Below are 22104 nucleotides of genomic sequence, written 5' to 3' on the forward strand. Positions count from 1 at the left end.
TGCCCTCACTCACTTGCTCAGTCTATATGTCAGAAGGTCATGCATCACACATGGTTCTTGAGGTATCCTGAGGGAAGAGTAGAGTAGCAGTATTCATGTTAGATGTAATTATAGATTTATTTACATGATTGTTTACCCCTATACTATTTTGCATATGTCAGCATGTTCTTTAAATGATGGAAGTAAGCAATTACAGCTTCAGGAAGATAGCCTGGTAAAAGACTCCTCCTTCTGGATATTTACTCTTTCTTGCTTCATGACCCTAAAATGTTAGATGAAGGGAAATTCCCTATACAAATTAAGGAAGTATTTAGATAATTAGATCACTTTCATAAAAGAGTTAAGCCATAAAGATTACCTTTGGGAGACCTAAATGCAACTTTTTCTCCTTGGCCAGAATACTGACATTCCCTTAATACAACTGAGTAAGTAAAAGTGTTTCATTAGATACAGGCAGAATGACGGAACCAATATTCAAAATGCTTGAACAGAAAAACACCTAATGATTTAAATAGCCTGAGTTTTCAAAACTTGAATTTGATAGAAAATGAATCAGACTTTTCATAGCTGGGAGGAGAAAATTCAGGCACTTTGAGAAGAACGTGGACCTTTCATGGACATCGAGGCACTGTGTAAACAGTCTAGTATTCAACTTGCAAAGAGCCAACTCTCAGCAGGACTTAACTAAAGCCTCAATTATTCAACCACTACACAAAGTTCCTTTATTAATAAGTAAGAGATGCTTTCCCAAGAGGACCAGCGATTTAAAGTGTTACATTAAATGCAAATTCTTCACCTATTTAAAGTGAGTATTTTTGAAGTGGGGGAGAGGTAGATTTGTCCACAAGTTTTTGTGTCTGGTTTCCCACTCTCAGTTATGCAATAATGAACTCACAGAGACAAATTCAAGTATCTATTTTGAAAAGTATTTACTTAGTTTGAATAAATTAATTGCAAATAAAAATTAGCTACAATATATAGCCTGAATAGAAATGACTAGAACAAATACAACACAGGACTTGATTTCCTTGCATTAGTCACAAAGCATGTGACTATGTGGAAAACTTCAAAATCAATTATATTTCTTTGAAAAGGGGATAACAGCAGTTACTGATACATCACAACTAGTAAACTTATAATACAAGTTTCCTGACATGCATTTCCTGAGTGAACCCAAATGATCATTTTTAAAAACAAGGAAATTCTGACAAGTTCAATTAAAGTAAAAATAGTTCATGGCTTCTAAGCAAAAGGTTTTTTTTTTTTTTAAACTAAAAGAAAATTCAGAACAGCATAGTAATAGTTATGATAAATTAAAGCTACACTACCACATACAAAAATTTGCTAGAGTCAATTAAGTATTACACAACTTTCAAACTAAAGGAACACAAATCAGAAGATTAAAAAAAAAACAAAAGATCCTGTCTAATCTAAAAGTGTATTGATTTCTACAAGGTCACAAGGGTTTGATGTAGTGCAACTGTCTATGCGTCCCTTGTGGTACATTATGAAAAGGGGAGGGGAGGGAGTGAAGAAACATTTTCTTGCTTCTTGAAGCAAAGAACTCATTGGAATTAGAGAATAAACATACCGTGCAAGTATGTTCCTCTACTCGGCTGTCACTGGCGCTCATCTGCCAACCAAACATTTCCTCGAGTCACACGGTGGCAACTCTCCTTAGAATTCAAAGCCCACACAGTTAAGGCTGGTCTGCTAGGTTAAAAAAAAGGGGGCACTGTTGTCATTCAACCCTTTATCTCTTTCTAGATTTCTTAATGCCTGGGTAAGACCACATACAGAATAATCAATTAGTTAAGCATTTCTTTTTCTAAAAGCAAATCAAGTCACTCTCTTCCTTGTTAATTTATGCTTTTTCTCATGAGAATGATTTTTTTCTAGAAACAGTGAACAGATGAACCACAGTTTATATCTAAAAAATAAACTTGCCAAATGTTGCTGGTACTAAAAACAGATTAGTTATCATGGGAGAAAAATAGATAATCTAGATTAAATTGCATATTCAACGGAGCATATAAAATGTTTCTTAGCATTAAGTTTTCGTTATATACTACACTTGAGAGAAACATTAAGAAAAAGAACTTTCCTGATTATATTCAACGTGGTTAAAAACAAACAGCTCTTACACAATAGTAATTAATATGAATTTGGTTTTACAAAGTATTCTAATTTACCAAATTCCATATTTAGAAGGGGGGTGGGGAGAGGCTCTCTTGTCCTTTCTAAGCTTGCAAATCCTTGAGCTATACTCGCTAAACTACCATTCACACCAAGAGTGTGACACCATCGTTACCATGCTACTCTATCAAGAACATTCTAAGATATTTTCTATAATAAAGATAAATAGAAAAAAGTTAATATACACGTTGCTGTATTTTACAATGTTTGCAACAAACTGTAAACTAACATAGTTTGAACCAACAGTACCCTCAGTTATATAAAACAATTTTTCAACACTGAGGATGGGTGATTCAAAAACACTAAAAGGAAGGCAACAAATTAGACTATGTCTTTTTATCCTCAAAATAGATTTTCAAAACTCAGAATTCAGAAGTCTGGTACTTTCAGAAATTCTTTTCTTGAGTTTCCCAGATTTTTTGATCAGAAATTGTTGCTATTTATTATAAATGTTTAAAAAAATTCTTCATCTTAATGCAAATGACCAGAGCAGAGAAACTGTGACATGGACAACAGGTTGGAAAACCCAACTCACTTAGCTTATAAATTTATAATGTAGTCCTGGAGGACAACTGTCTGTTAGTCTAGAGGTCCTTGGAAAATAAGTCTGATGTAGCCTTGTTCACCAGCCAACTGATGTGCACAAAAGGGGCAGGCTGCGTGAAAAGTATGAGTACCATGAGGAAGTGGGATCTGGGACCAATAGGCAGTTGTCTTTTCTGAACACACATGCCCGCATGGGCTGAACGCATGGGTTGGAGGGCCGGCGTCCACATAAAATCCAGCTTCACATCCAAGCCACAGAGGGACATAGGGACCAACAGACCTACACATGGGACATTCACGATCTTTTCCATCACGTTCTTCTTTGTTTCCCCAGTTATGATAGCCATGCACATGGCCGCAGTTTAGATATACCCATGGTTGTTTTTCATCAACAACATCTTTCCTCTTCATACTAGGAAACGCTAGTGTGTTGAACCCGACAGGGCATTGAGGTCGTGCTGCATTGATTTCCTGTCTTAAAGCTTCTAAATGCTTCACTGTAGGAGTGTGGGAAAGGCCTTCTGCAGTACGCCACAGCAATGTTGCACCGCAGAGGTCAATTAACGAGCCATCTTGTAATTGATTGGTTTCAATTTCCACCTAGAGGAAACAAGAATCAAAAAACACATTCACCACTGTGTTTTCAATTTTCACGTGAAAGTTTTGGTCTTACATGCTCCTTACTCAAGAATTGAGATTTCCTATGACTGTTACTAAATAGAAGAAACTCTAATGGTAGTCATGAAAAATGTAAGTTTGAAAACCAAAGGTAAAATATCGAGCAGGAACAGATTTCTTTTCAGCCTTATGGTAAAGACGATAGATGATTAAAACATGTGGCTCATCAGTAAGTCTAATATTTCCAATATATGTCATGATCGAAGAGATATAGATACAAATAGAAAATCACAGTTCTATTTAACTTAGGAAAGCTTAGGTTTTAAAACATATTAACATGATATGAAAGAATAAATTTTTCAAGTGTCTTGATTAAAACATTCAGATAATATCCTCTAGTATAATATTTAGTAGTCCGTGTTTTTTTTTTTTTTTAATTTTTTTTTTCAACGTTTATTTATTTTTGGGACAGAGAGAGACAGAGCATGAACGGGGGAGGGGCAGAGAGAGAAGGAGACACAGAATCGGAAACAGGCTCCAGGCTCTGAGCCATCAGCCCAGAGCCTGACGTGGGGCTCGAACTCCCGGACCGGGAGATCGTGACCTGAGCTGAAGTCGGACGCTCAACCGACTGCGCCACCCAGGCGCCCCTAGTAGTCCGTGTTTTATAGTCAGACTTGTGTCAGCAAGAGATTTAAGAGTTTTTGGAGGGGCCCTTGGGTGGCTTAGTTGGTTAAGCATCTGTCTCTTGATTTCGGCTTAGGTCATGATCTCAAAATTTGTAGAGTCAAGGCCTGTGTCGGGCTCTGCACTGACAACATGGAGCCTGCTTAGGATTCTCTCTCTCCTTCTCTCTGCCCCTCCTCTGCTCATGCTCTCTCTCTCTCAAAATAAACTTAAAAAAAGAAAAAAGAGTTTTTGTAAATACGTAATACATTCAGTCTAACTCACCTTAGGTACAGTTTACTGTACCTAGGTAAGAAACTACATCTTAATACTTACCATTTTTCCTCTCTGCTGAGCTGATCTGGTTTCCCGCAGGCTGAACACATTTCCGCACACTGATATTTCTCTCCATATTCCAGGCTTGGAGTCTTCTGTGAACCCATTGCGTGGATGCATAACAAGAACGCCATTAGTGGTCAAACCATCCATCTGCCCATCTGATGTCTTCCATTTGGCAGCCTTCTCCTAGTAGCAGTAAGAATAGTGAACTTTCATTTATTTGTAAATTGGAAACAGAAGTGGTTATAAAATACCACATCATTTAGGAAAATAGCTTTTTACCCCAAGGAAGATGTTTTTTGATGAGTCAAATCCTGCAGCATAAATCCGTGCTGTAAAGGGGGGATTCCGTTCACATATGATTCTACAGGCAAACCTTGATATAGTGCTTTGCACGGACTGTGTATCAGAATTACTTTGGCTTCCGGGAACTGTGTCAGTTACTACAAAATCAATTGGACTTTCAGTTGACCGACCAATCTAAGGGAAAAAGAAATATCTATAAACCTATTGAAAGGAATACAGTGGAAAATCCATTCAAGAAAGGTACAGTAAGATGAAATCATTAAACTTCTAGAATTTCTAAAGCTTAATAAATTTATACTGAACTCTGAGAGCATCTACACCGTAAAAAACTAATCTGTCAAACTTGTTCTGATGTAATAATCATTTAGAGCACAGAAAGAATTAAGTGGGAACTTACCACCCAGAATATATGAAACCCTCAGGGAATGCAGAGCTTCGGATGGCTGAGATTTTAGATGGCTGCAAATTTTAATTTTAACCCCTTTGGATGGAAATATGCCTACCATGTATTACTCTACCTTCTTTACCAGAATGTAGTGAACATACAAGTAAATCTTCTACGATGACTCAAGGACATTAAAGCATAAATACCATTTAAATTAAACTGAAATGCAGTGATGTCTTCAGTCACTATAAAGGTGTACAAGAATGCTGATCCTTATGTTAACGTTAAGAGCTTACACAGGTTTGCTTTGAGGTCTTATGTATACTTTACAGATATTCTTGTGTTTTTTGTCAGCTTGTCAGCTATCATTTCTTACTGTTGGGCACACTCATCTCTAGCAGCATGCTCTCCTCTAACCAGTTAACTATTTTTCTGCTATTGGTTGAGAAATCAAAAAAACTAAACCTCAAAGAACAGTATTTCAAAAGGTTCTTGGTAAGATCTTAAAAGAGTCTCCACAGAGCAAAGAAAAGGAATTTCAGCCCATGGCCTGTGTGGCCTTTATTTTATATGCCAGATGTCCTTTTTTATTTTCTTCCTGGTTCCTGGCCATATTTCTCAAAGATAAGGTTCCCAGCTAAGGAGAGTTCTGGTGGGTGGGTCAGCAAATTAAAACATGTTCAGAAGTACCAGCTAGTAAAGAAATTAATTTTCATTTTGAAAGATGAAAGTTGTAAAGGAAATCAGTGGAACAGATGACAGAACTGACAAGTGTCACAGGGTTTTAAAGTAAACATTTAAAAATGATCAGTTCATTCACGGGTTTGTTACAAAGTAGTATCTAAAATTGAGGAAACTGGATACTGAGAAAAAACACTGACCCTCCACAAAGATGACACTTCAGTCATTCTTTGCATAGTTGAGCCTCAAGAATTCCTCATACCTACACACCTTTGGATAAAATACTTTTAGTGTTTTTGTCCTATCATCAATTGTAAGTCATTAGTTTGGATAGTTTTTGAAAGAAATTGGTTGGTTAACAAATATAAGACTGGATGTCCGTCCCTTTTCCTGCTTTTTAAGATAATAATAGCCAAAGAAAATGGTCTCTGACTTTTGAAACTAAAAATATTTCCAAAAATAAAGGCTCTTTTATGTTTTTTATTAAAAAAATTTTTTTAAATGTTTTACTTATTTTTGAGACAGAGAGAGACAGAGCATGAATGGGGGAAGGGCAGAGAGAGGGAGACACAGAATGCGGAGTAGGCTCCAGGCTCTGAGCTGTCAGCACACAGCCCTACGCGGGGCTCGAACTCACGAACCACAAGATCATGACCTGAGCCAAAGTCTGATGCTCAACCAACTGAGCCACCCAGGCGTCCCAAGGCTCTTTTAGATCCAAAAGATGTAGGCCAGGAAATAGATTGAGGATTGATAGTTAGAATCAAGAAATTCAGAAATGGCACTTATTTGGGAGGAGAGATTATTCCAGAAGAGTTGATATTTGATCTGGGACTTGGAGGATATTTAAGACAACAAAGCAATATTGGTAAAGACAGGTAAGAAGGAAGAAATCTCACGAATTTATAAAGAGAAGAAACCTCTGTGATCGTGATCAGATTCCAAAATATAATTTTTGTGTGTTAAGATAAATTTTGTAATTCTTTCTCTTTTGAACTGCTACTATGAGCTTTAAAAACATAGATCCCTATCATGTTATTATCTCCCACTCTCATTAAAAACCCCAAAGGTCTCTTACAGGCTATCCAAACTTCTTAGTTTCTTATTTCTATAATAATTAGAAACTGACCTCACAATTTGCTTCCCACCAATCCAGTTTAATTTCATATCATTGCTATTCACATGAAAAGTATATTCTAGCTACAAGCAGCTTACTTGTCAATCTACCACACTGTGTACTTTGCCATCTCTTTTGTCAGAATGCCTTTCTACTGGCTGGACTGGCAAAATCCTGCTCAACTTGACTAAAAAAAAAAAAATGAAGGGGGCACCTGGGTGGCTCAGTTGGTTAAGTGTCCGACTTCAGCCTAGGTCATGATCTCACGGTTTGTGGGTTCAAGCCCCACATCGAGCTCTGTGCTGACAGTTCAGAGCCTGAAGCCTGCTTTGGCTTCTGTGTCTCCCTCTCTCCCTCTGCCCCTCCCTTGCTCGTGCTGTCTCTCTGTCTCTCTCTTGAAAATAAACAAACAATGAAAAAAAAAAAAAGGCCGGGATAAAAAGGCACTACTATTAAAGTCTTTCCCTCACCCTTCTTCAATCCAATCAGAAGCTTCACATTTAGACTACCAGTGTAGGCTGTGAATACAATCAACTTGTAATGTCTCCTTTATTTAACTTCAGTGTCCACCAATGCAGAGTTGGAGTTTGTATAGCTAATGAATTGAACAATAAATTATCTTGTTCAGTTTGGAAGCAATACTAGAATGTGTATACAACCAGTTTCTCAAAGACTGGCTAATTTATCAGGGTGGTTTCTGATGTATCTCCATTTTTTTTGATATAGAAATGTTTGGATTTTCCATACAAATAATGCTTGTAGAAGGAGCATCATGTCTATTATATTGGGAAAAACTCTCCATTCCTTTTTGAAAAGGAGAAAACCAAAAATGGCGCAACTTATTTAAGGACCTTCATAAGATGGTAAAGACACTGTTCCATAATTCAGAATGCCTGGTTTAATCCCAATTTTGCCCCCACCTAACTTTGTAACATTGAATTCACAAGATTTCAGTAACTTTATTGACAAAAAGTAAGGGATAAACAAATAAATTTAAGGTATTATCTAAAACTAAAATTCTGGGGTCAAACATCTAGATAGCATCTTGATTCTTAAAAAAGTTAATTAGGCACATTCATTTTAACTGGCTATCAGTGAAAAAAAATGTGGAAATCATCCTAAAGCTTCTGTTAGGTTCTCATTAAGATCCCAACCTTCATCTTCATTAAGGGTGTTATTTATTTTAAATTTTTTTGGGAAAAGCAAGAAAGACATAAACATACAACCATATTCTAATATTAACTACAGAGACACTATTCTAGAAAATTCAGTATTCTATTAGAAGGGCAGTGAGTGACTTCAGAGAAATATTTTGTTACTGGTTATAATTAAAGACATCCCAGGCCTTTCCACATTCAATCTTGTAAATAAAGAAAAACTGCAAAGTCACTGGGACAGTAATTATAAGAGCAACATTATCAGGTACTAGTAATGTCCTATTTGTTTCCAAACAACCCAGGGCTTTACAAAACCAAATAAAGGAGAAGACCATGATTTTAGTTTTCATCTTTCGGTTTGACTGTTCTATCCTATATCAAGTTTACCAATGTACCAATCAGCACTGGACTGGTACAAAAATGAGAGAAAAAAACCTTTTACTGCATCAGTAGTAGCTTGGAGCAAATATGTGCTGGAAAACAAGCCTGACACATACATGATATGGACAGTTACAGACTGCCCATACATTTTGTTGCCTTGAGAGGAAAAGTGGGAAATAGTGGCAAAAAAGGTCATAAATATGTGCAGAATATTTCTTGGTTCCTTTTTTGGGATAATAGCTAACTGAACTATTATTATAACTACTATTATTAATAGCTAAGTGTTTACCAGCCACCTGGCAGAGCTTTGAGCACTTCACATGTACTAACACATTTAAGCCTCCTAAATGTCATTATGAGGGAAGCTCTATTATCTGCACTTCATAGTAGGAAACTGAGGCATAGAGTGGCTAAGTAATGTTTACTAGGAATTCTGACTTCAGAGCTCATTTCTTAACCATGCTATGCTGACTTCTATATATGAGATTTAGAAATCAAAATATATTTTAATGAACTACGTGGTTAAAATATACTAATCATTAATCTGAACACAGGAAAAGTCACTGACAATAGGTTTTTAACTTTTTTGTTTTAAGGAAAAAAAAAAATTCAGATGTCATAATACCTGAAACATATCAGTGTTGCTGTCATGAGTATATTCAACCACTACTGTCTGGGCCCGAGATAAGGTATACGATATGCTGTGCTGGTCCTTGTTGCTTATTGCCTAAGAAAGAAAAGATTAATAGCAAAAATTAGCTGGTAGGGTAATCAAATCAAATTTAAAAAAGAAAAGTAATGTATTACATACTTGACATATTTTCTCCTAAAATTTAAGGGAGAAAATAACTCTTCCATAACCTCAGCTGTGACAGTAGCTTCTTGGGTCGAGTGGGGTGTAAAAATAATCTGAAGATGTTATAGAGTAAGAACATAATTTCATTGTATAAAAACACTATAAAATATGGATCTCCCTTACAAATATTTTAAGTGATAAAATAATCAAAATCGAGTCCCATGTAGAAACTGAAAACAGTACTGAATACTGTTCTAATAAGGAGAAAATACAGTATTTTTCAAGATAATGAAGAAAATTATTTTTAAAGTAACTCAAAGAGTTATATTAAGTTACCACAAGCAGAGTTAACTGGTTTTAACCATTCCGTGGCTCTATAGATGACAAATATTTGCCATACGCTGGGCCAAATATGGAAAAATTCATAGAATGATTAAACATTACCAAAGGAAATGGACATAATGCTTACGACTGTACTTCTGACTTATCCCAAACTAAAAACATTGCTAAAAAGAAGTTTTTGGTTTTGTTTTCAGGCGTTTTCTATGTATATGAGTTGAAGATAATATCAGAAAGGGGGAAAACCTACACAAAGGAAGTGGAAACAGACTGCATAAAAGGAAAACAGAAAAGAATGATTATACACAGCAAAGAAGCTAAATTTAAAAATGTTTCTTAACTAGAACTTTGGTATCATAAATCTTAACTTGGTTTCAATTTGTAGGTAATCTGTAATAGATAAAGCCCTAAAACAGTAGCTTTAAAATTAATTAAGATTGTGAAATTTTCAAATATTTAAAGAGAATAAACAAAACACCTGGGTACCAACTACCCAGCTCGATCAAAGCATAATAATGTCACTTTTACTTCTGATTTCTTAAAAGAAATTAAATTCAACAGGTAATATCAATGCTGCTTACATGTTCTTCTTACTCTCCTCTCTTCACAGAGGTATCTAACCTCATTAAATGCACTGCAGATCCATTCCCATGCACGTTGTTAACATTTTAAAAATAAACATTATATAATCGTTTTACAGGCTTTAAAACCTAGAATTACTTTAATTCAGCACAAACCAATGATTTTTCAATCAAATAGTTGCCCAGAACCTTAGAAGTTAATTCTCAATGGCTAAAGAGATTTGAAAACACAGGGTTTTGTGTACATTGAGACTGTAATCCCTGGCTTTTTTTTAGCTATTAAACCTACTCTTAGATTAAGAATAAGAACTATGTCAAGTTAAGTTCTCACTTGACTGAAAAGCAGGGTTTAATCATATCCTAGATGACTGCCAGAATAGGGTATTTTAAAAGTGGGATCAGAAATATTTTCCCTATGATAGTGGTTCTCAACCACAGGTAGTATTAGCTGTGTAAGGGGCACTTGGAAATATGTAGGTACATATTTTGGCTGTCACAATGATTTGAAGGCTTAAATGGCATTAGTGGTTGGGACAAGAATGTTAAATGTCCTGCAATATACAGGACAATCCTGCATAGAAATGGCACACCCAAAATGCAATAGCACTCCTGCAGAGGCAATTCTGGAATAAAGTTCCTCAGGTTGGATCAATTAGCCGTTCACTTTCAACCTGCTTAGCACATCCCTTCTCTGCAAAAAGAGACACTTAAAAGAAATTGTCCCTTTTCTACATTTACTGGGTCTCAAACAGTAATAGAGAAGGCCTCATCAAGGCAAGAGGACTGTTCTAGACACTACACTGGACACAAACAAATCCAATTAACTTCAGGACTGGAGTTATGACCTAAAACAAGCCATCACATGTCAATTTCTCTCTCATTTATTTAGCTGACAAAGATATGCCTCAGATGGTATAATATTGATGCACATCCTGGGGCTGCTTAGCTAAAAACACAGGTATTTCCAGAAGCTCAGAAACACTTTGTAATTTTTATTCATTCAACACGATATCAAATACAGTTTGTGTTACAAAATTGGAAGTAGAAGAATTCATAGAAATGTAAAGATTTGAAATTCCCCCTAATTGTCTATCACTCCAGGAAAAGCCGCAGTGTTCTGAAATGAGGGCCCAGTTCTGGAGATTTGGATAAAGAAAGAAAAAGGAGCTAAGAGCATTAAATATGTGAGGAGACTGAGAAGTTAAACTGTAGATACAGTTGGGTATTTGCTTTTACAGCTTTGATTCATTTTAATAATTACTGAGGTCTACTTTGTTCAAGGCACTATATTAAAAGCTATGATGGTCAGAGGCACCTGGGTGTGTCAGGAGACTCTTGATTTTGGCTGAGGTCATGAAATCATGGTCACCATGGTCACCAGGGTCATGGGATCAAGCCCTACATCAGGCTCCACTTTGAACATGGAGCTTGCTTAAGATTTTCTCTCTCTCTCTCTCTCTCTCCCTCCCACCCCTGACCTCTGCCCCTTTGTCCTGCTAGTGCTAAAAAAAAAAAAAAAAAAAAAAAAAAGCAAAAAAAAGCTATGAGGGTCATAAAATGAGCAAACAAAACATATGAGCGTACACAAAATCTCTGATAAAGACCCTTACTTTAGAAAAATCTCCTCATCCAAACTATGCTTCTAGAACCTGAGTATGCTTATTATATACTACATTCCTTGCCCAGCCCAGGCAAGACCTCCTTTGGTAATAGTGGAAGCCCTGGCCCAAACCTACCTTTTTTTTTTTTTTTTTTAAATAAGAAAAGGGAATGTTTCCTTCTAATTTCCACCCACTGATCCTGGTGTGTCACTTAAAATAAAAAGTCTGATGCCCTTCCATATGGCGGCCCTTCAAGTATTATGTCTCCAAAGAGTCTTCTCCCATCCAAACAAAAGGAAACTTCTGGTACAGAATGTGAAGTGAATGCTAGAGAATATAAACAACATGTACATGTCTTTCAATTTCTCCAAGTTAACAGATTTATTTTAATCTGTGTTTGTTTGTTTTTTACCTTTGCAGCCTGAGGAGTACAAGCAATATGCACAGTGCTGGGCTTCACCCCATTTGCCTTAGGTCTTTTAAACAAAGCAAACCTACTTTTCCTTCTTCCTCTATCGCCGTTTGGGAGAGATCCATTATACCTGGTGGAGGGAAAAAGTCTAGGTGATCTCTTTTAAGAACCACACAATTTTAAATGAAATGCTTTACTTTTGCCTTACAATAAGAATCAATCCCCAATTAATCATTTATTAGCACATTGTAAGTATCTCAAATTCCATTTAGTCACTGCTGATCCCCAGACCAGCTGTCTACGAGTATGAAACAAAAGGAGATTTTGGTTACATTCCAAGTCACAAAGAAGTATTTTTTGGATTATAAATAGTCTTAAGTTATATGTATTTTTCTTCCCTCTTTTATTCAAGATAATCAAGAGCTGATTAATGGCATATCTGATTCCTTAGGACTCATTCTGTATCTTTTAAAGGTAAATGTTTGCATGTGCTAATACAACCTTTAAAAAAGTCCAGTATGAATTGTCTAAAACAGAATCTCCTTTAATTGTCATTTAAATAGCTTAACTTTTGAGAGTTTTTAGATTTGTTTGATAAGTCTCAGTGACTTGAATGCACACATACACATTCACATATATATTGGCAAAACCTGTCCAAAGGAGATGCCTGATAAGTAGTGATTAAATATACTTTTGTTGTTCAGATCTCGTAATCATTTCTCCATGATAACATATATATGTCTTGAAAATAAGCAAGTAAGTAAGAACTGAATAGGAAAGAAGTTCACACCAAAACACTGGGTGTTTACTATGTATTAGGCACTGTTGTGTTCTTTACCACATAACATCTCATTTAATCTATCCTCATAGAAACTCTTGAGATTGGCATCACTCAACCTTTACAGGTTAGGAATTAAGTTATTCCTCAGAGGAGTAAGATTCCTTAGAGGCTCAGAGAAATTAAGCCATTTTCTGAAGGTCACACAAGTGATAATGGAAAAACTAGGATTTGAATCCAGGTGTTTGTCATGCTTTTTTCATTCTTTATTGCTTCATTATGGCACGAACAGTGCCTTAATAATAATCTCCTCATTCACTGTCCCATGCCCTCTGACAAAATCTTTGGTTTGCTAGTCTCTCATATATAGTTGGTCAATCTGAGGGAAAATGAGGCAGGGACTAGGGCCAGTTTTGAGGTTGAAGGAGAATATAATTGCAAAATGGCCTACATTAGTGGCTGAGAAGGAAGAGGAAGAAACTTACACTGCCACATACAGAAATCATACTAACTCTTTACACAAAACTAAACACACTGATTTCTATTGGAGAAAGTCCTTGCTAATCAGAGTTCAGAGCAGTGCCCCTTAGTTAATACACTACTCATTCCAGGATGTGTGTTGCCACCAGACCCACTGTGGGTACCTGACCCTTCTGTCTGCCAAGTTGCATGACTTGTTTCTCTTCTGGGAATATGCTCCCCTCCCTCATTGAGTTACCATCGCTCAAAGCTCTTTTCTAAGTAGTGACAACACCAAACTGACAACCATATCCAGCTTTATTTCTCCTAGGGGGCTGAAAAGTATTATTTGTATTTTAAGATACCAAGAGTGCCAATGCAGAGACAACCACTAACTGAGGGTTAAATGAGAAACTGCTGGGCTAAGAAAGGCAGTTTAAACCATATACTCAATTTTAAATTCTAGTCTTCAGGGATGCCTGGGTGGCTCAGTCAGTTGAGTATCCAACTCCTGGGAGTTGAATCGTTGCCTGGGATTTTCTCTCTCCCTCTCACTCTGCCCCTCTACTGCTTGTGTTTATGCACATTAAAAAAAAAAAAAATCAATTCTAGTCTTCAAAGGACTCAAATTTCCTGGCAGAAGAATTTAATTTGGAATATTTTTTGGTACTTAAAAGCTGTTTGTTATTAATACATTAAGATGTATGTGATTTGAAATTATAACATTGTAGTTACTACATAAGTTTCTAATCTTTTAAGTTGTTTTTATTTTTAGGTCTCAAAGGGTCTTAGATGATCTTGTCTGTCATTTTACCGAAGAGCAACCGAACGCCTAGAATGGTTAGGTAACTTGCCCAAGGTCATATATAATAGCAATGTTGGAATAGGTACTGGAATGTAGCATTCCTGACTTCCAGTCAAGGTCATTAACTCCATATGATCTGTCTAGTTTCTTTTACTCTCTCATCTGAAACAATGGACACATTCTCACTTAAACAAGAACTTGTACCAACCTGATTCTAAAGCATGTTGTGATGTACAGAGAGCTGTTTTCTAGACAGAAGAGAAAGGGAAAGTAAATTTTGCAATTTCTAGTTTCTGAGATTTCTAGCCAGTAGACTAATATTGTGTCTCTGTTTTGATTAATGCAAGTTTAGACTGAATAAATTGAAATAATGGAACCATTTGTTCCTCAATCTTTAGATTGTGTTTATGTAAATGGATGAGAATACTTAGGAAGCAAATAAGTAGTGAGATCCTGGCCTTCAAAGTCATCGTATCATTATGTCTATACAACCCTATCATAAGCAGCACAGGGCCATAAGCCCAAAGCAACAACTTCCTCAGAGGTATAAAGTAACAAATAAATGCTAACCTATGTGAAATGACCTCAAGGGGGGAAGGGATTTTGGTAAAGACAGCTGAGGCAAACTTTTCTAAAAGATAGGATAGGGAAGACAAATGTAATGACTATATGACTTTAGATAAATACATTATTTTATCTTAAGAGGATTTGTGTTGGGGCGCCTGGGTGGTGCAGTCGGTTAAGCGTCCGACTTCAGCCAGGTCACGATCTCGCGGTCTGTGAGTTCGAGCCCCGCGTCAGGCTCTGGGCTGATGGCTCAGAGCCTGGAGCCTGTTTCCGATTCTGTGTCTCCCTCTCTCTCTGCCCCTCCCCCGTTCAAGCTCTGTCTCTCTCTGTCCCAAAAATAAATAAACGTTGAAAAAAAAAAATTTTTTTTTTTAAGAGGATTTGTGCTTTCTGGGGGTGAGGGTGAGGCAAAATTTATGCATATTAGAGCACTTATAAGAGATGGCATAAAAATGAGAATTGAAAGAGTTTCTTGATTTAATATTATCAACATTATTTTGAGAAAATATTACCTTGTAGCTCTAAATTGTTTTTGGAAATAGGTAGGAAATATATTCTAAAAAGGTTTGATTTAGATGCCAAAATTACTACCTATTATTCAGTTTTATGTGTCATCAGATGGGGAAAACTTACCCTAAGACAATGAGTTCACCATATTTTACTGGTGCTTTGGATGGATGATTTTCTTGATCAGGAGAAAACATGAGCTTGGCTGTCTTTCTCAAATCTTTGTTCACTGGTCAGGAGCCTTGGACACCTTTAGCATTATCTCCTAGAGGGAAAAGTTTTCATTAATAATATGAACAATGAATTTCAGTTAAAATAAAGATGTTGGGGCACCTGGGTGGCTCAGCTGGGTAAGCATCCAACTTTGGCTCAGATCATGATCTCACGGTTCATGGGTTCAAGTCCCTTATGGGACTCTATGCTGACAGCTCAGAGCTTGAAGCCTGCTTCAGATTCTGTCTGTCTGTCTCTCTCTCTGTCCCTCCTCTGCTCACACTCTGCCTCTCTTTCAAAAATAAGTAAACATTAAAAAAAATTAAAATAAAGATGTTATTTTCTAGCAGTCCTTGTGAGTACAATATTATGTAAAATATATCACATTATATAGAAGGTGTGTGACATTTTTCCGAAGAGTGGTTATATATTTGGTCCAACTGTTTAAATAGTTTAAAAATGTAAATTTGGAAATTTCCACTTCTAGGAAGATAGAGTAGGAGTGTTTTTCCCTATTATTTGCACTAACTACAACTAAAAACTCTGGATATTATATATAAAATATAGGAAGACTCTGAAAAGTAGAGAAGGTGACCAGCTAGGGACCTTGGAGCACAAGGAACGACAAAGTGCTGAGTTCTCTGGGTTTTCTTTTTGCTTAATATACCCCGGTTTAGAGCTGAAGAGAATCCAGCAATCTGGAAATGTCAATTGGCAGAGACAAAAAAAAGCCACCTCCAAAGCTTGTTCACTCTAGTTAAAGGAAGGAGAAAGGGGCAGCCTTAGCAAGACAGGTAACTTTTGACAATAGCTAGTCTACTGCAGCCAACCACCACAGAAATCACTGGCCCTACCACTGCCCACACAAGCAAGAGCCAAATGGGGAGCCTTGACTTCCACCTCAGAAGGCCATAATGAAGAGTCCCTTGCCCCTGACAACCAAGGTATTTGTAAGGGCAGTCAAGTAGGGAGCCAGGACTTCCACCCTCCTGGTTGGTAACATGTCCTCATCCCTACTCTAGCTATGTCAGTGGAGACCATATGGGGAGCCTGGACTTCCACCCTCATCTGACAGTAACAAGGATCTCCTACCCTTGGGTGTCAATGAAGGCTGAGTATGGGACCTGGAGTTCTAGGTCTACCTGGAAGTTATAAGGAGGCAGTCCCTATTCCCCTGCCAAAGCAGTGTCAGAAAAAGACAGTGGAAGCAGATTTAAATAACATCCAGAGTCTCAGAACATAATGACAAAACGTCTAGGTTTCAACAGAAAACCATTCATCATAGTAAGAACTAGAAAGATTTTTAAGACAATGCAAAAAGAATAATCAATAAATATGAAAGCTGAGATGACAGAGATGTCAGAATTACCTGACAAAGATTTTAAACCAACTATGATAAAAATGTTTTAGTAAGCAATCACAAACATACATGGGACAAACAAAAAATAGAAAGTCTTGACAAAAAAAACAAAAAACAAAAAACAAACAAGATTCAAAAGCTCACTTTTTAGTATGGGCTCACCAGAAGAATAGAAGGGACATAATAAAGAATCAGTGAACCAGAAGATAGAAATTACCTAATCTTAACAAGAGAGAAAATAGGCGAAGAATAAGAAAGAAGAAAGAAGAAAGGAGAAGAGAGAAAGAAAGAAACAAAGAAAGAAAGAGAAAGAAAGAAAGAAAAAGGAAGAGCAGAGCCTCATGGACTTGTGGGACCACAGCAAAAGATCTAATGTCTGTATCACTGGAACCCAGAAAGAGAGGAGAAAGAATGGAGCTAAAAAAAAAGTATTCAAAAATATAATGGCCAAAAACTTAACAAATTTGGAAAGAGGAACACATATTCAAGAAGCTAAACAAACCTCACACAGCATAAACCTGAAAAAATCCACTCCAAGATACATCATAATTAAACTTCTGAAACTAAAGGCAAAGAAAATCTTGAAAGCAATCAGAAAGAAAGAGAAATTACATCTTACTTAGGGGGCAAGGGGGAGGGGGAAAGAGCAATTAGAATGACAGTGGATTTCTTACCAGAAACTATGGAAGCCATAAGAAAGTAGCTTATTTTTTTCAGGTGCTAAAACAACTGTCAACTCAGAATCTTATACCCAGCAAAAATGGAGGAGAAATCAAGACAGTCTCAGGTGAGGGAAAATTTGTCACCAACAGATCTACTCTAATAGAATGGCTAGAGTAAATTCTCTAAGAAGAGAAATGATAAAAGAGAAGAACCTTAGAACATCAGAAAAGAAGAAACAACATGGTAAGTAAAAGTATGGGTAAATACAATACGCTTTCCTTTCCTTGAATTTCTACATTATGTCTGAAAGTTATAGCAAAAATTAACACCATCTGATGTGGTTCTAAATGTATGTAAAGGAAATATTTAAGACAATTATATATGGCACACCTGGACACTTATCCTAGAGAAATGAAGACTTATGTTACAAAACCTGTACATGAATCTTTATAGCAACCTTATTCATAATAGCCCAAACCTGGGAACAATCCAGATATTCTTTACTGAGTGAATGATTAAACTGTCATACATCTATGCTGTGAAATAGTACCCAGCAATAAAAAGGAACAAACTACTGGTATATGAAATAACATGGATGAATCTCTAGAGAATGATACTGAGTAAAAAAAGCCAACCTCAATGGGTTACACAAATGATTTTATTTATGTACCATTCTTGACATGACAGAACTATAGAAATGGTTAACAGATAAATTCTTGCTAGGAGTTAAGGAGGGGGTGGGAGTAAAAGGGAAGTAGATGTGGCTACAAAAGGACAATAGGAAGGACCCCTGTGGTGAATGGACATGTTCTGTATCTTTACCAGTGTCAATATTCTGGTTGTGATATTTTACTATAGTTTTGCAAGATATCACCATTGGGGAAAATTGTGTAAAGGGTATACAAAATCTCTGTATTATTTCTTCTGGCTGCATAGGAATCTACAATGACCTCAAATTAAAACGCTTAATTTAAGGGGCATCTGGGAGAGTCAATCAGTTGATCATCTGACTCCTGATTTCAGCTCAGGGTCATGGGATTGAGACCCTACATCAGGCTCTGTGCTAAGCATGGAACCTCCTTAAGATTCTCTCCCCTCACCTCCCACCCCTCTCCCTGGCTCACAAGTACTCTCACTCTTCAAAAAAAAAAAAAAAGAAAAAAGAAAAGAAAAGAAAGAGAAAAAAAGCCTTATTAAAAAATATAAATTTGACACACATATGGAAAACAAGAATAACACTTCTGATAAGCCACAAAAACTGCTACTATAAACAATCCTCATAATACTAGCCTGTCTACTTTATCAGCAGTTTAATGGGATCAGGTATTCCTACATCTATTCTCTTTATGGTTTTCTTGTTAGACCTGTTACAAAGGTTTTACAACAAAACTCTTACTAGCTAACCCATGAAAGTCTCCTGGTTTTTTACATCCACCAACAGCTTTGATAGGAAACTCATGAAAAAAAAATGACTTTCTACAGTACAGTGAAATACAGCTTCTACAGCAGCACTTTCAGAGAGAAGACAACACAGACAACAACATTTGTAGCTCAATGAATGAGAACAAGCAAAAGGAAAAGGCTTAGCCATTTTCACCCTCTTTTATCTCTTGTAACTGAAATACACATTTAGACCAACAATTCAGATAAACACACTAATTTTTATTAGTAAATTTAAAAAACACTAAATTATTTTAAAGAAATAAAACATGCTTAAGAACTATTTATTACTTTTTTAAAATGTTTATTTATTTTTGAGAGACAAAGTGGGGAGGGGCAGAGAGAGAGGGAGACATAGAATCTGAAGCAGGCTCCAGGCTTTGAGCAGTTAGGGCAGAACCTGACTCAGGGCTTGAACCCACGAACCGTGAGATCATGGCCTGAGCCGAGGTGGACGTGCAACAAACTGACCCAACCAGGTACCCCCATGCTTAAGAACTATTTAAATAAAACATACATCTCCTCCATTCAGATACACGATAAACTCCTTGCATCTCCCCAGATGAATTTCTCCCCAGAGAAATGTTTTATTTCAGTAAAATAAACTATTCTGATCATATCCCTCATTTGGAAAAAGAAACAATATAAAGCTAACTAAAATCTTCAGTGTAAAAATTTAAGAGTTTTAAAACGAATTAATTCAAATTAACTAAAGAACAATTTTGGTTCCATCTAACAAGACCTTCTGATCTATGTTAAATCATACTTTAATATGAACAAGAATTCATACCTTCTTATTTCCCCCATAAAGAAGCATCCTATTATAACAAAATGCTAAGCAAAGCTTAATTAGAAGCTTTAACTGTGCCTTTCTTATTAGACAATTAAGGTACTGCCATCAAATAGGAAAACACCGCTTTGACACATTTCTGACCAAGAACAGCAAGAATTAAAAATGTAATAATAAGACGGGGCGCCTGGGTGGCGCAGTCGGTTAAGCGTCCGACTTCAGCCAGGTCGTCGGACTTCAGCCAGGTCACCATCTCGCGGTCCGGGAGTTCGAGCCCCGCATCAGGCTCTGGGCTGATGGCTCGTAGCCTGGAGCCTGTTTCGGATTCTGTGTGTCTCTCTCTCTCTGCCCCTCCCCCGTTCAAGCTCTGTCTCTCTCTGTCCCAAAAATAAATAAACGTTGAAAAAATTAAAAAAAAATGTAATAATAAGAATTAAATTTAAAGTTTAAATTAAATTTTAATAGCATAGCTTCGTCTTGATTTGGACTCCTTTTTAGAGTTACTTTGTATTTTTAGGAAGTGATAATTTTCTATTTATAGTAGTAAAATGTTCCTTTTAAAATAAACTTTAAAGAGGTAAGCAATTTAAATGGTATTATATAGTATTAGTAAGTACAGTGATCTGAAATCTGGAAGTGATAGAAATGAATGCCCATATTTGGCTGACACTAGCACGTAGCGTGGTTAGCAAATATTAGCCTATGTTCTAGTTCTAGCTCTCTTTGAACAAAGCAATGTTTCCTCATCTCTAAAAATGATGGGACTAAAGGAGAATGAAGAGAATTTTGGAGCTGTAAAAAAATATGAGACTACCTTCTAACATAAGAATTTATAAGTAATGTACATATAGGACTACATAGATTTGGCCCCATTGCCTCTACAGCAAAAGGAACAAGTTTTAGTTTTGACAAATAACTAGAGTAGGGCTAGCATACATCCACCATTCTATACTTCCTGGAGCCCTTGGCCTAATTAGCCAAGAAAAACAATAGATTTCCAATTATACTTATTCTTAGTCTGCTTAGATACATTAGAAGGCCTGATTTGGGGATATTTTATCAGTGATATCAAAGTTTCAATCACAGGAACACACTCAAACGTGGCTTCTATTTCTGTATCTAATAATCTGAAACCTATAATAAAACACTTTAGTAGTATTGTTCATACACTTAAATGACCCAAGATAAAACAGTTTTCTTAAATTTAAATGGTCAATACTATATAAACTGGCATTCTTAAACTCTGAATAACATATGCCATGATAGCTACTTCTCCAGGAACCTTCAATTACAATTCGAAAACATGTTGATAGGTGACTGTTGGAAAGAAGTTGTTAGAATCTTTATATTAGGTTCTGAAGAGTCATGATTTTCACAATAGTTCAGAATCTTTAACAAAACCCAGTTGCTAGACAGTGATATTGCACTCATTCTCTTTGTATATTCTCTGTATTCAAAATCTAAATAAGATATGGAATTCTTCAAAATTAATTCCTAAATTCAATCACTTGAGAACATGAAATGAGTAAATGTATAAATTCTAATGACTCAATTACTGGCTCCACCTGTTGATATTCAATTAAGTTAGTTGGTCTGACCACATATATTCAGTTCTATCCTAATGTGATGATCTAACAAAAATAATACTAAATAATGCCCTTAATTCTGAGACTGGAAAAAAATGACAGAAAAAAATCTTGCTAAAATAGTAAAACTGTTTTCTATAATACCTATTATTTTAAACCTCTGCTTGATCCTTAAAAAGCGAGCATGTTCTCATCAGCAGGGACCTTCCCAAGTTCAACAAATTTTTTTAAAGAAACCTATTCTAGAATAGTATTCTTTCTTCCTTCCCTCCTTTTCTTTTTCCCCCTCCTCTTCTTTCTTTTCGTCCTTTCTCCCTTTCTTCCTTCCCTCTTTTTTCATCTCCTTTCTTTTCTTCCTCCCTTCCTTCCTTTCTTCCTTCCCTCTTTTTTCAACTCCTCTTCTTTCTTTTCTTCCTTCCTCCCTCCCTTTCTCTTTCTTTCTTTCTTTCTTTCTTTCTTTCTGAGAGAAAGCACAAGTAGGGGAAGGCCAGAAAGAGGGAGGGAGGGAGGGAGGGAGGGAGGGAGAGAATCCCAAGCAGGCTCTGCGCTGGCAGCACAGAGCCTGACATGGGGCTTGAACTCATGAACCATGAGATCATGACCTAGGGCGAAACCAAGAGTCAGATGCTTAACCAACTGAGGCACCCAGGGGCCCCAGTGTTATTTTCTGTATAGGCTGAGAAAACATTAAAAAAAATGAGCAATAAAATATACATTTCTTAGAAATAGTCTCATTACTTTGACTAATAAAACATTCTAATCATTTGTTGTTTACAAGCCAGTGAACTACAATTGTTTTAATATCAACTCTTCCC

At 36.4% G+C, this 22104-nt stretch overlaps 1 protein-coding gene across 1 annotated transcript in view; it reads right to left on the reverse strand.

Moving 5' to 3' along the window:
• Positions 1-904: 904 nt before the first annotated feature.
• PELI1 (pellino E3 ubiquitin protein ligase 1) overlaps positions 905-22104 on the reverse strand; it is a 58222-nt gene continuing 37022 nt past the window's right edge. The window contains exons 2-7 of the mRNA XM_047852962.1: positions 15364-15502; positions 12122-12251; positions 9018-9119; positions 4648-4845; positions 4363-4551; positions 905-3342 (exon numbers count right to left, since the gene is read on the reverse strand). Of these exons, the coding sequence (XP_047708918.1) occupies positions 2776-3342; positions 4363-4551; positions 4648-4845; positions 9018-9119; positions 12122-12251; positions 15364-15434 (1257 nt within the window). The 5' untranslated portion in view covers positions 15435-15502 and the 3' untranslated portion in view covers positions 905-2775. The remainder of the gene's footprint in view (positions 3343-4362; positions 4552-4647; positions 4846-9017; positions 9120-12121; positions 12252-15363; positions 15503-22104) is intronic.

This window comes from Prionailurus viverrinus, chromosome A3, assembly GCF_022837055.1.
Source record: "Prionailurus viverrinus isolate Anna chromosome A3, UM_Priviv_1.0, whole genome shotgun sequence".
Lineage (NCBI taxonomy): Eukaryota > Metazoa > Chordata > Mammalia > Carnivora > Felidae > Prionailurus > Prionailurus viverrinus.